Consider the following 14,875-nt stretch of genomic DNA (forward strand, 5'->3'; position numbering starts at 1 on the left):
CTTGTAAAACTCTGCTTGATAAATTTCCCCCCACCTCTGTGGTTTCTTATGAGGGTCGTGATGTGAACTGGGCTCTCTCTCTTTGGAAAAACTTCCCACTGGAAGAGATTGGACAACCATTTGTCTGAAATGTTATAAGGTTTCCTGCCTAAACGGGGTTGGACGAGAAGACCTCCAAGGTCCCTTCCGTTATTCCATTCTATTCTTTCCCCAGGTGGCTGGCGTGACAGCCCTGGCCTGCGGAATCATTGCAGTGGGCTCTTGCAACGGTGATGTCACCTCCACCATCCTCCAAACCATTATGGAGAAGTCCGAGACGGAGCTGAAGGACACCTACGCCAGATGGCTGCCTCTTGGCCTGGGCCTGAACCATCTGGGTAAGTGAATTCTCTAGGATGGTCCCTGTATGTCAGAAAAAAGGCCTGCATAAGAGGGAGGTGCCCTTGAGTGCTAATTATAGGTACAGGTAGTCCTCGAGTTACGGCCATAATTGGGCCCAAAATATATGTTGCTGGGCCCAAAATTTATGTTGCTAAGTGAATGTCAGGGTATGTATGAAGAGTTAATAGCTGTAAGCTGATGAGAAGTTGTAAGCGGAGGCAACTGGAAGCTGATGCAATGGAATGAGGCAGCAGAGTTACTGCCACTTTAAGAAGCTGGGTAAGAAGCTGCCTATATAAGGGAAGGCATTAGAGGGCGTTTCTTTCTCCTCATGTCTTCTCCTCATGTTCTCTCCTGGTGTATCTCATTGTTCTCTGTGTATCAGTAGCTGTATGATAAAGGTATTTAACCAGGTATAAGTCTGTAAATATTTAGCTGTAGATAAAACCACTGTTACTTATCTAAAAGAGCCTTGGTAGTACAGGGGTTTAAGGCACCCTGTTATTAAACTGGTTATTAAGACCAGCTGCCTGCCTACCAATTTTTGGATGAACACAGAAATCCAGATTAAAACCATCTACAGATTTAAACGAGCCTTGGTAGTACAGTGGTCTAAAGCACCTTGTTATTAAGACCAGCTGCCTGCAATTACTGCAGGGTTCGAATCTCGCCAAGGCTCAAGGTTGACTCAGCCTTCCATCCTTTCTAAGGTAGGTGAAATGAGGACCCAGTTTGTGGGGGCAATAAGCTGACTTTGTATAAATATACAAAAGGATGAAGGCTATTGCTTAACACATTGTAAGCTGGCCTGAGTCTCCGGAGAAGGGCGGCATATAAATCAAATTAAAAAAAAAAAAAAGGCTCTGTGTGCTGTGTTTTGCTCGTGGGTTTATCTCATAATATTAGTCAAGCTGCCTAAACTCTGACAGCGAAGCACTTGTTAAGTGAGTTTTGCCCCATTTTACGACTCTCCTTGCAACAGCTGTTAAGGGAATCATTGCACTGGTTAAGTTTATAACCCGGTTGTGAAGTGAACCTGGCTTCCCCATTGACTTTTGCTTGTCACACGGTCGCAAAAACTGATCACGTGACCCCATGGCACTGCAACCGTCATACATATGAACCAATGGCCAAGTGTCTGAATTATTTATGACCTGCTGCCCAGTAATTTTAAATATTCTGCTCCTCAACGTAGGTTTTTTTTTTTAACTTTTCTTTTTCTGAAATGCTTTCAAACATTCTCCTTCTCTTCTTTCTTAGAGCTATCTATTTTTTGGGGGGGGGGGAATGGAAGACAGGAGCAGAAGACCCACGAGCAATCCTCCCCCAATATAAGGAGAGCCTTTAGTTGCCTTATTCCAACAGCATTGTATCGTTTTCGTCACACACCCACCCACCCCCCTGCATTAAGACACAGCACTTCGCTTGGGATCAGAACTATCAGCTATTTCATGAGGACGCCCTGTTTTTCGCAAATATGCCCCATGCTTTTTAGTTCCTATCCTCAGTTCCTTGATTGACTTGAAAAACAAAAGAGTTTTTGTATACGGGCTCGATGCACAAGTAGCAAAAATAAAGCAGAGACATTGTGACCTGCTTCCCACAGTTCTTTGAAGCATAAACAGGTGTGCTTAGAACCGGATCTTTGAAATTGGTGACTTTAGAGCTCATTAGATGAAGAATCTGTTCTTTTCTAAATATAGGGAGGGAGAGAAGAGAGAGAGAGAGAGAGAGAGAGAGAGAGAGAGAGAGAGAGAGAGAATAGTCTAACAAAGATCAAGCCTGTATGTTCTTATGAGGCTGTTCGCTGATTTTACAGGTACTCCTCGACGTACAACCATTCGTTTAATGACCGTTCAAAGTTACAACAGCAGTTGCGACATACGACCAGTTTCCCCACTTATGGGCGTTGCAACATCCCATAAATTTGATCTTGTGATCAAACTTTGGCAACCGGTGTGTCTTTACAATAGTTATAGCATCCTGAGTTCAGGGATTGTCATTCGAAAGATTCTTGGGGAGCTTCCAACAAGCCAGATCAGTGGGGGAAGACAGATTCGTTTAACGACTGCATAATTTGCTTAACAATTAGTGTTTTGCTTAACGACCATGGCAAAAAAAAAGGTCCCCAAAGTGGTGCAAGGCTCACTAAACCGTCTTGCTTAGGAATGAACATTTCGGGCTCCATTGTGGTCATATGTCGAGGATTACCTGGATTGACCTGGGCTGGGCAATGGATGTAGTAGTTCGTTTTAGACGGTCTCGATGTAACATCAGTCACTTGAGTGGATGCTGAAGTATTTTTGCTCCCAATTTTCACAGGAAAGGGTGAGGCCATTGAAGCAATCCTGGCTGCCCTGCAGGTTGTGTCTGAACCTTTCCGTAGCTTTGCCAACACCCTCGTGGACATCTGCGCCTATGCAGGTCAGTCTGATGTGGGAATGGGAGGTTGGGAGATTCCTGTCCTTTTCATTCCTGGTCTGCATTCACACAACACAAAGCAAACTCAGGCGAAGGTCTAGCACCCTGAATTTGCATGTTTATTTTGTTAGGATTTTTCGTAGTGTAACCCAGAAAACATAATGCTGTTGACGCAGGCTATGTGAATTCGGTCACACGTTTGTGGTGTCCCCACAGGATCTGGGAATGTGTTGAAGGTTCAGCAGCTTCTTCATATCTGCAGCGAGCATTTTGATTCCAAAGAGAAGGAGGAGGAGAAAGAGAAGAAGGAAAAAAAAGACAAAGAGAAGAAAGATAATGCGGCTGACATGGGCGCTCACCAGGTGATGGCTTCTGTCCATTTTTTGTACTTTGTCTTTTGAGACAAGGGATGCGGCGGCTCAGTGGCTAAGACGCTGAGCTTGTCGATCGAAAGGTCGGCAGTTCTGTAGTTCGAATCCCTAATGCTGCATAATGGAGTGAGCTCCCGTTACTTGTCCCAGCTTCTGCCAACCTAGCAGTCCGAAAGCATGTAAAAAAATCCAAGTAGAAAAATAGGGACCACCTTTGGTGGGAAGGTAACAGCGTTCTGTGCGCCTTCGGCGTTTAGTCATACTGGCCACGTGACCACGGAGACGTCTTTGGACAGTGCTGGCTCTTCGGCTTTGGCACGGAGATGAGCACCGCCCCCTAGAGTCAGGAACGACTAGCATGTATGTGTGGGGGAACCTTTACCTTTACCAGACGAATAGACACTAACAGGTGATTATGTGTTCAGTTAACAGCACAAAAACGTAATTGCCGCTTTCTGATTTTTAATCCATAAACCCAAATGTGTACAGGCATTCCAAAATAATATGGAAAATGGGGTGCTGCTGTTCAATTACTGTTTTTGTCTTGTTTTGCATTCATCGTTTCTTTTTCTGCCAGTTTTATCAGGAGAGCAGACAGACAAATGAGATACTGACATCTCATTCAGGTTTTGGTAGAAACACTCCGCAACCCTCTTGTCTGAAGCAGTTAAAATTCATTTGGCTTTACCTATCAAACTGTAAGAAGAGGAAATTGTTCCCAAATTTGACACTTGTGCGTTGGGAGTTACGTAATAAACAGAACCCTGGTTAAAACTGAGGGATGTCATGGATTGTTAGCAAGCTGAGTGTTTACTTACACTCAATTCAGTAAACCTGCTTCTCTTCCCCCACTCTCCTTTTACAAGGCAACCTGATTTGAAGCTTTGTCTGTCTTGCCTTGAGCAGCTGGGCCAGCACATTTATTCTCCAGGTTTTTTTTATAAAAAAATCCTATATTTAGCGATGTTATGAGGTGTCCTGTGGTTTCACACGTGGTCTCTCCTGCTGCAGGGTGTGGCGGTGCTGGGGATTGCGCTCATAGCTATGGGCGAGGAGATCGGGGCAGAGATGGCTCTACGTACCTTTGGTCACCTGGTGAGTAGGAGGCTGAAGAGACCTGGAACGTGGGGAAGGGAGAGGGCAGTAAAGATAACAGGTGAACCTCAACTTGCAACCATTCGTTTAGTGACCGTGCGAAGTATAGTTTCTGTAAACGCCATCGTACACATAAGAGATGTGTATCTTAACAACCTTGAGCCCCGTGTACAAGTAGCCCTCAACTAGTCTATTACAGGCAAATCCCAGATTTTCACTTATGTTTTTTTTTTTTAAAAAAATTGATTTATATGCCGCCCTTCTCCGGAGACTCAGGACGGCTTACAATGCGTTAAGCAATAGCCTTCATACTTTTGTATATTTATACAAAGTCAGCTTATTGCCCCCACAAACTGGGTCCTCAATTTACCTGCCTTAGAAAGGATGGAAGGCTGAGTCAACCTTGAGCCTGGGGAGATTCGAACTTGCAGTAATTGCAGGCAGCTGAATGTTAATAACAGGCTATTAGTCTGCTGCGCCACCAGGCTCTTACTTGTTGAGCTGTGTTATCTTTTCTTCTCATTGTTTGGGTTGGTGGGAGATCTTCACCTGCTCTACAATGGAAGGGCCAGTGGGGGGAAGGGAGGCAACATCAGCAAAGGAAATAAGGATGTGCCACAATTTTATATTTTGTTTTATTAATCAAATTTGAATGCCCTTGTAGAGCCCTTCCCACAACAGCCACACAACCAATTTAAAGAGTAGCCATGATAATCCTTTGCATGAAATCCAAATCTCGTTGCTCTTTAAAATATCTCTCTCTCTCTCTTTTTTTTTTTTGTGCTGTCTCCCACCAAATTCTGGTCACTATCAATACTATTTGCTTCCGTGATGTTATGTGCACAAGTCATATGACGACATAATCTTGTGTGAAAGGCAGCTGAAAATTATTGCACTATATTTTCCTTCCAAAATGAGTAGGGAAATTGAATTTCCCTCAACAAATTTATTCTGTATAGGCATTTGTAGAAGTAGGGTTGTGGTATACAATCCACAAGTTACATATGTACACAAGTGTTGAGGAAGATGATGACAGAGAAGATAAAGAAAAGACCAGTTTTTTGTGAATTTAGGACCAAAATTGTGCCAATCTGAAAATGTAAACGTGAATAGAATAGAATAGAATAGAATAGAATAGAATAGAATAGAATAGAATAGAATAGAATAGAATAGAATAGAATAGAACAACAGAACAGAACAAAATTCTTCACTGGCCAAGTGTGATTGGACACATAAGAAATTTGTCTTTGGTGCATATGCTTCACTGTACATAAAAGAAAAAATAAAATATATTCATCAAGAATCATAAGATACAGCACTTAGTGATAGTCATAGGATACTAATAAGCAATCAAATACTAGGAAACAATAAAAACAATATAAGTTGTAAAGATACAAGCAACATCATTGAGGGGCCTGGTGGCTCAGCAGACTGATAGCATTGTGATTAACACCAGCTGTCTGCAATTACTGTAAGTTCAAATGTCACCAGGCTCAAGGTTGACTCAGCCTTCCATCCTTTCTAAGGTAGGTAAATTGAGGACCCAGTTTGTGGGGGCAATAAGCTGACTTTGTATAAATATACAGAACTATGAAGGCTATTGCTTAACTCATTGTAAGCCGCCCTGAGTCTCCGGAGAAGGGCGGCATATAAATCAAATTTTAAAAAAATTAAAAAAAATAAATAAAAAACATGGATAAACTTTAAGATAGCCAATTTCAATCTTTACTTTTACAGTTGATAACCTGGGTGGGGATTGCAATCTACCCTCTCTGCGAAACCACTGCATGTTCTCCAGGAAATGTGAATTTAGTTAAATGCCCAAGGAGATTCCTCAATCATCCAAGACATGGTTTGTCTCAAAGGTGCTTTTTCAAAACGCAACTGGACTTTCTTTGTTTTTCCTTGAAGACATTTCGCTTCTTATCCAAGAAGCTTCTTCAGTTCAGAACTAAAATCCAGTTGCCTTTTGAAAAAGCATCTTCCTGTTACTCCAGTAAGTGGCAGATGGTCTCTGGGGACACTTCAGTTTTTGTTCTTATCTGCGCAGTTGTGATCAAAGAGCTTATTTTTGTCTATGGTGTGTTGCCGTGGTAGGATTAGAGACCACAATGGTCTGCAGCAAAAGACCCTGATGCTTTACTGGTCCTCTTTTTTTCCAGCTACGATATGGGGAACCGACTCTTCGACGAGCTGTTCCGTTAGCTCTGGCTCTCATTTCTGTGTCCAACCCTCGCCTCAACATCCTTGACACTCTCAGCAAGTTTTCCCACGATGCTGACCCCGAGGTGTCTTACAACTCTATCTTCGCCATGGGCATGGTGGGCAGCGGTAAGTCTGTCCAGGGTATTGGTGAGGGGAAGGCATTACGGATGCTTAATGTCTATCCAGATGATGGTTGTCTCAAAGGTGTTTCTTTTCAAGAGGCAACTGGACCTTCCTGTTTTTTCTTTTGAAGACGTTTCGCTTCTGATCCAAGAAGCTTCTTCAGGATAGTGGGAAATGGAAGGATTTATACTCCTTGCAGACAGGTGGTCATTTGCATCCTTTTAGCAAGTCACTGAGGCCACCTGGAAGTTGATCTGTGTCCTCAGGGTCACCTGAGTAGTGCAAATGAGTGTGGAGCCTTGTCAGGTTCCGGTCTAAAGCGTGAGGAAAAACACCAAAGAACACAGTCTTGAATTGTAATGGTTTATTTCCCTCATGAACACCCGGCACTAATTGACGTTCATCAATTGAAATAAAAAGTCAGGATCACCCAGTTTTTTTCATTTTATTTAATTTGTATACCGCCCTACTCCCGAAGGACTCAGGGCGGTGAACAGGCACAGAATAAGACACGTAAAATACAAAAATTAAGAAAGAAATAAAATCGAATTAAATCAATTTAGCTCAAGACAAATTTAAAACCCCAGGTTAAGAACAAATTAAAATTTACATTAAAATTTACATTAAAAAAGAATGGGAAAGGTTAGGCCAGACCAGCCTGGTGAAATAAAAAGGTTTTAACGCGGCGGAAGGTGCGTAGATCCAGGATCCTCCGTATCTCCGGGGGGAGCTCGTTCCAGATAGTGGGTGCCCCCACAGAGAAGGCCCTCCCCCTGGGGGCCGCCAGCCGACATTGTTTGGCTGATGGCACCCGGAGGAGTCCCTCTCTGTGAGAGCGTACTGGCCGGTGGGAGGCTGTTTGCGGCAGCAGGCGGTCCCGTAAATTTGTTTTTTTTTTGCTTTAATTTATATTTCCCCACTGTTTAAACATTTCCCTAGCCCTGCCCAGCCACCCACGCGCCCGCCCCACCCCTCAGTCTTCCACAATCCAGGTCAGTCGAAAGCAAGTAGGGAATCTAGCAGAGTTCAAACACCAGCCACACACAGCGCGCAGGTGTCCACCCTCTTCTCAGCTGTGTGGCCGCCTCACAACAGGTCGGCTGTGTCTGGTTTTTCCTCGCCCATCCAGCTGTCGTTTTTGGCGTGGATCTGGTGGTCCGATGGGTGTAGCTTGTGGTGGGCATTGCGCTCACTGAGAGAGGCATTCCCGCTTCTCCATTCCCCACTGGAATGACAGCCCTGGGCCTCCAGGCACACCAGGGCTGACAGAGCCTTCCTGGAACTGCTGAAAGGACTATGTTGTAGACTGGAGATAGATGATGTTGTATCCCTCTCTCACCTTCTGTTGAGAGAGGGCTGTTCAATTTTGACCTAAATGACCTCTTTCAAACCAGCGGTCCTCTCTGTCCAAAATGTGGACTTTGCTGTCTTCAAAAGACTGGCCTTTGTCTTTTAAATGCAGACTGCTTAATCTTGTCCTGATGGGTTTGGTCTCCTATGTTGTGCCATGCGTTTATGAAGTGGTTGTTTTGTTTCCCCAATGCACAGATCTGCACGTCTCACTTCATTTTTTTTTTTGTTTTCATTTTATTAGATTTATATACCGCCCTACTCCCGAAGGACTCAGGGGGGTGAACAACCAAAGAGATAAAACATACAGACTACAAAATTTAAAAGACAATATAAAACCCAATTAAATAGTTTGGCCTGGAACAGATTAAAACACCCCTAAAGTTTAAAACAGATTTAAAATTTACAATTAAAAAGGGAGGTTAGGCCAGGCCAGCCTGTTGAAATAAAAAGGTCTTGAGGGCACGGCGGAAGGTGCGTAAATACAACTTCATTGTACTGCATATACCGCATTGCTCAGTTTGTGTCTGGGTGTTTTATCTTTGGGGTGGGCAAGCTTCTGCTTTAATGTATTCTTGGTGCTTGGAGATTGCTGGTGTTTGGAGATACCTACCACTGGCGTTACAGATTGTCCTCGACTTATGACCAGTTGCTTAGGGACCCTGAGAAAGCTACTTGCAACCTAGATTTGAACTAAAACATCTGCTTCCTCCCAGTCATATATCTGTCTGGCTTGCATTTACAGCCATTTGCAGCCTTCCGTGGTCACGATCCCAATTTCTATGTTTTTGCTGGAAACCGTCATGTACTTCCAATTTCTGGCAAAAAAAAAAAAAACACTCCACAGCTACCAATGCAGCATTTGCTGAACAACCGCCTCCAAAACGGTCATAAAATCAGGCATGGTGTCACCCAGTGACTTGCTTTATTACCGTCACGACTACAACCGAAATTGCAGGCTCAGTTAACCATCGTAACTCGAGGATTATCTGACTTAAATATATTCCAGAGAGCCAGCTGACATAAAAAGTAATGTACCCAGAGCGGGGCATTTTCAGGAAAAGGCAGTGAGTGAGAAGGGAAGAGGGGCAACAAGGAACAAGAACTACTGAACTTGTGGAGAACTTGGCTAGATATGCAGCAATATTTGAGAGTAGATTTGAAACAGGAATCCAACTTGGGTTGGTTTCTAGCTCCTTTCCTTTTCGGGTTCTTCTAGAATGGTGGTAAAGTTAATCTAGCAAAAACAGAGTTTTGGGGGCATTTAGAGACTTAGGGATTTGTGGTGTAGAAAGCTACCCAGGCCATTTCAAATTGTCCAGTTATTGTTCTTGTAGGCCTGGTCTCTCTGAGCGTTAAAAGCTTTTCCTAGCACCGTCTAAAGTTGTTGCCGTAGAACCTGGAAGTTTTTTTGAAAAAAAAAAATTTTTTTTATTAGATTATAGAATAAAAAAAACGAAAACATGACACAATGGGAAGGAGAAAGGGGAAAGAAAAGTGAGGAGAGGAGGAAGAGAGAGAACATTTTTAAAAAGCGTCGACTTTCGACTCCCTCTGTTGCAGAATAAAGCAATAACGTCAAACCTCAACTTTTTTACTTTTTCAAAATAATACAAACCAGCTGTTTCTATAACAAATCAATCTAACCATTAAAACCCAAAATCAAAGTTTCATTTTTTTCCCCCACCTCAAGCACAAAGTCTGGAAGCGGCCTCCACGTAGCAACAAAAGTACTTATATTCTTCAGTCAAAACAGACAATTTAGCCATCTCTACCAGCTCCATCCACCACAGTGGGAATCGAAATGTCCTTCCATTCTTGTGCATACAGTAGTCTTGGAATTGTTTTTCATGGAGGTCATGCGCGGTTAAAAAAAAAAAGGCCACATAAACACCTGATCGATTTGTTCAGTGATTATTCTCCATTTAGCATGATTAAAAACCAAATAATCAAGCTTGAAAGTTTCTGGAATATTTCTGACGGCTTCTCCTCTCAACAGGTTTACTTACACAAGTTTTGTGGCATCCTTCCTTGTTTTTCCTCCACAAGTATTTTCTTTTCTTTTCTTTTCTTTTTTGGCTTGCCTGACCCTATCTGTCTCTCTCCATAGGTACCAACAACGCTCGCCTGGCTGCAATGCTGAGACAGCTGGCACAATATCACGCTAAGGATCCCAATAACCTTTTCATGGTGCGATTGGCTCAGGTAATGGTGCAGTCTAACCTCTGCCCCAATAAACAGCTTGGGGCAGGGGTGGGTTCTACATACCTCCGCTACTGGTTTGCAATGGGAGCGCGTGCACGGAGCATTCATGATGACGTCCAGGCGGGTAGGCGGAGCTTCCTGTCGTTACTACCGGTTCACAAGAACTGGACCGAACCTGGAGCAACCCACCACTGGCTTGGGGACATCATTAAGCGTAGGTGAAACATCCAGAGGAATGAGCATATTTATTATTTGGCTATGGCGAATATTCAGGATTCCTCTGTGGCGCAAAGCACAGCATAGCTTAACCATTTAATCACACCTGAGAGACTTAACCCTTGGCTGACGCCTGAGACCCACACAGCAGACCACTGTTAGCAATGCCTATGGAGATTCTCAGTCATCCAGGTCATGGTTGTCCCAAAGATGCTTTTTTTTTCCAAGAGGCAACTGGATTTTCTTGTTTTTTCTTTGATTGGATTTCCAGAAAAATTGCAGGCTAGAGGAACCATTTGCACTTCAGTTTGAGATGCAGATAACACAGACTCGTCCCCAACAGCCTGCTTCTGTTCCCAAAAGTGAAGGGACACAGGGCAGAAAAAAACATCCTGCAGCCAAGAAGGCGCCACATCCATTTGCACCACTCAGGTGACCTCTGAGGACACAGATAAACCTCTTTAAGTGGCCTCAAGGACTCTCTAAAAGGATGCAAATGACCGGCTGTCTGCAAGGAGTATAAATCCTTCCATTCCCCACCATCCAGTCAGAGCTGAAGAAGCTTCCTGGATGAGAAGTGAAATGTCTTCAAAGAAAAAATAAGAAAGTTCGGTTGCCTCTTGAAAAAGCACCTTTGGGACATACTGTTAGCAATGTTTTGCAAATCCGCTTCTCCAGCTGATAAAGCTTAGACTTTATTTTTAATTTGATGTACTTCTGCTGATGATGGAAAGGAACTGGCGCATTTGTTCTAAAACTATTTAGCTGTGCTATGTCCTCTGAGTTTTCCATCCAGAGATCTTGCAAGGAATCAGGCTGCGCTTATAGTCCTGGTGAATAGGGATGGGAGATGCATCCACTCATACCAACTATCCCATACCTTAAAATACTGTGAGTCTTCCTTATCTTTCAATTTCAACCTTAGTCTATCCATTTCTGCACATGTATAAATTTTTTGAATTATTTGCTGCTCCGTTGGCAATTGATCTGTTTTCCAGACTTGTGCTAGGGCTAACCTAGCCGCCGTGATTATATGTAATATTAGGTACTTTTTTTCTTTTCTAATGTTTTGTTTAAACATTCCTAACAAAAAGATTTCTGGTTCTAGCTCAATATCTTCCGCAATTATTTCTGATATCCAAATTTTTATTTTTATCCAATATTTCTTAATTTTGGGGCAAAGCCACCAGACATGAAAGAAGGTTCCCTGTGCTTGCTTACATTTTGAACACGTTGGGTTAAGATTTGCATACATCCTCACCAATCTCGCAGGGGCTAGATACCATCTGTACCACATTTTGTAGTGGTTCTCTTTATATGCTACCGATTTTGTTATTCTATAGTTGGTTTCCCATACCCTTTCCCATTCTTCCAATTGTATGTTTTTACCAATATTCCTTGCCCAGGCTATCATCTGTCCTTTGACTAGATTTTCTGCCAGGTCGAATTCTAATAAGTATTTATAAATCTTTGAAATCAAGTTTCCATCTTTAGCTCCTAATAATTTGTCTAGCCGATTGGGATTTATTTCGATTCCTTCTTCCTCACTATCTTTATTGTATCTAGTTTGTATTTGTAGGTAGGGCCACCGATCTATTTCTATACCTTGTTCCCTAAGTTCCTGCCGTATCATCTTACGTTTCAATGAAGCACTGTCCAAGGCAATTCAAAACCCCCTCTATTAACCATTAATTGGTACAGTGGAGTACTTAACTGACAACTATGGAAGGAAACCTAAAAGCTCACAAGTGGGGAGCAACTGGCGCAGCTTCTCCCCTGACTCTTAGGGCTGCCAGCCTCTTGGCTTGTTCAGTACCTGTGGGGTTAGTGATGACAAGCCGTTGCTAGAGTCACGTTTGGGAGGATGTTTTACCAACCTCTTTTTATTTTGCTGCGCAGGGTCTGACCCACCTTGGGAAAGGAACACTTACTCTCTGTCCTTATCACAGTGACCGGCAGCTGATGAGCCAGGTTGCTGTGGCTGGCCTCTTGACCGTTCTGGTCTCTTTCCTGGATGTGCGTAACAGTAAGTACCCTTGTTTTGGAGTTTCGGATTGCTTGCGGATAAAAGCAGGCACCCTTGTTAAAAGTCTCCCTCCCATTGTAGGCAGGTAGGAAAGCTTTGGCAAAATGGCTCGAGGTCCATATTTACAATCACAGTTGCAATGGTCTGTTAATGCGGCTGCCAACCCTAGAGAACGTCTTGCTGCCAATTCTGGGACACTTTTTCTCTAGTTCCCCCTTGGAACAAGGCTGCCTTGCTTCACTGAACCAGCCACTTGGGGAGGTTGAGAGGAACAACCAGAGGTGGGATTCAAAAATTATAGCAACTATTTCTCTGCCCGGTTGCTGGGTGGGCGTGGCCATAGCGGCCATAGCCTATTCGGCCCCCTGCACCACACTGGGGGTGGGGGGGGTGGGGGTGGGGGGTTGTTTTCGCCTTTCTCAGGCTCCGGAGACTTTCGGAGACTTTCTCAGGCTCCGGAGACTTTCTTCGAGCCTCCCAGACTCCCCCGGGCTTCGGAGCTTCTCCAGAGGCTGGAAATGGGTCTGTTTCTGGACTTCTGGGAGGCCCGTTTTTTGCCCTCCCTAGGCTCTGGAGGCTTTTCTCAAGCCTCCGTGAGAGCGAAAAAGGTCTCCCCCAGGCTCCAGAGGCTGGAAATGGGCCCATTTCTAGACTTCTGGAACTTCTGGGAGGCCCGTTTTTCGCCCTCCCAGAGTCTCCGTGCGGGCCCTGCACTTACCTGGCATCCAAAACGGGCCGCGTGGAGACTCCTGGGAGAGGTGGGACAGGATGGGCAGGGCCAGCCAGTCCTTGCAACTACCGGTTCGGCGAACCAGTTGTAAAATTAGCATCCGGTTCGCCTGAACTGGTCCGAACCGGCTGAATCCCACCCCTGGGAACAACCAATAGCACTTTTCGGTTAGGGCTTGGTTAGAGATACTTGGTTACAGCCCCCTTGCTTTGCGCCAGATGGGAAAAACACTTCTTCTTGGCAAAATGCAAAGCATCCGAGAGATCAGCCTCTCTTTTACTTGCATGTCCCTTCCTGGGAACTGTGTGCGGCTGAAACCATCTGTGTTTATGGCATCGTATCTAAGGGAGATGTGAGGTGTTGTCCAGTGACATTTATTGCATTTATATCCTTCTTTCCCCTGGGAGCTCAGGGTGGATTTCAGAGTGGGTCATCCCTAATTTAACCTCAACAACAGCAATTTTGTGAGGTGGACTCAATTTATGGACAAAATAATTAACCGAAATACGCCCAAGCGAAGTGTGGATTTGAAAACTTGTTTTTCGCAGCCCAGGCCCATCACATCAACCGCGTTACGCTACTGCCAAATGAACAGGATAGCGGTATGGGTGGGAAAGGGCCTCCAGTTTTGGTCCAGTCTCCTCAAACGTTGTCCCTTGTCCTCCTTTCTCTTCTAGTCATCCTTGGGAAGTCCCACTACGTGCTCTATGGCCTTGTGGCTGCCATGCAGCCACGCATGCTTGTGACTTTTGATGAGGAGCTGCGCCCACTGCCAGTGTCGGTGAGAGTGGGGCAGGTAAGTGGTCTCAAAAAGAACAATCGGCCAGGGGTGGAGAGGGTCCCGAGGATACTTGGGGATCCTGGACCACTTCAGCATTTTGTGCCTGTTGCGGGGACCTTGGTTTTGAACTTGGATGGTGGTTGTCGGAATGTTTTGCCCCTACTAATGCCTGGCCCCCTCCTACAGGCGGTGGATGTGGTAGGTCAAGCTGGGAAGCCAAAAACGATCACCGGCTTCCAGACTCACACAACCCCAGTGCTGCTGGCACATGGCGAGCGGGCAGAGCTGGCCACGGAAGAGCACATACCTGTCACACCTATCCTGGAAGGCTTTGTAATCCTGCGCAAGAACCCTAACTATGACGTCTGAGTTGCCTGGGGGTTGGGATGTGGGTTGCAGTGGGGGGGGGGGACCATTCTCTCTCTCTGTTTTGTTTTGTTACATAAATTGTCGAAGAAAAATAAACTGTCTTCAGAATAAGGCTGGCTTCTTTTTATTTAAGGGAGAAAATAGGATGGGAGCTCTTTTATTTTGGCTGCAGGGTTGGGAAAAAGTAAAACTTGAAGGAGTTGGGCCTTAAGCCCTTTGAGTTGGGGTTGCCTTTAGTCTTTGTAGTACCTGGAGCTTGAAATGGCCATCTTGCTATAAGATGAAATGTGGGTTTTTTTTAAAGCTTCGTTTGATTGGACCAGTGGTTCCCAACGTGGGGCCTACTAAGCCCCTTAGAGTTGCCTCGATGAGTGGCAAATAAATGTACTGTAGTAACGATAACAAAAGGCAGCTTTGCTTGGAACAGCAAGTTTACATCCTGTGACAATATCTGTAACACCACCAAACATTCACGTCTGCTTATCTCAGGTCCTTGGGAAGGACTCGATAGGTGGACAAAAATGCCAAATCCAATCTGAACATCTGGCTGACTGTGCGACGAACCAAAATAATAAACATTAACCACCTGCTGTACAGCCAGA

General features: G+C 44.5%; 1 protein-coding gene across 1 annotated transcript in view; it reads left to right on the forward strand.

The window, feature by feature from the left end:
• Window positions 1-14,302, forward strand: part of PSMD2 (proteasome 26S subunit ubiquitin receptor, non-ATPase 2) — a 38,333-nt gene extending 24,031 nt beyond the window's left edge. The window contains exons 13-21 of the mRNA XM_070946516.1: window positions 215-377; window positions 2,704-2,805; window positions 3,019-3,164; window positions 4,185-4,268; window positions 6,431-6,599; window positions 10,057-10,151; window positions 12,267-12,393; window positions 13,801-13,919; window positions 14,091-14,302. Of these exons, the coding sequence (XP_070802617.1) occupies window positions 215-377; window positions 2,704-2,805; window positions 3,019-3,164; window positions 4,185-4,268; window positions 6,431-6,599; window positions 10,057-10,151; window positions 12,267-12,393; window positions 13,801-13,919; window positions 14,091-14,273 (1,188 nt within the window). The 3' untranslated portion in view covers window positions 14,274-14,302. The remainder of the gene's footprint in view (window positions 1-214; window positions 378-2,703; window positions 2,806-3,018; window positions 3,165-4,184; window positions 4,269-6,430; window positions 6,600-10,056; window positions 10,152-12,266; window positions 12,394-13,800; window positions 13,920-14,090) is intronic.
• The last annotated feature ends 573 nt before the right edge of the window (window positions 14,303-14,875 follow it).

The sequence above is a fragment of the Pituophis catenifer genome, unplaced genomic scaffold (genome assembly GCF_029215685.1).
Source record: "Pituophis catenifer annectens isolate HBS135680 unplaced genomic scaffold, rPitCat1.0.hap2 SCAF_6, whole genome shotgun sequence".
Lineage (NCBI taxonomy): Eukaryota > Metazoa > Chordata > Lepidosauria > Squamata > Colubridae > Pituophis > Pituophis catenifer.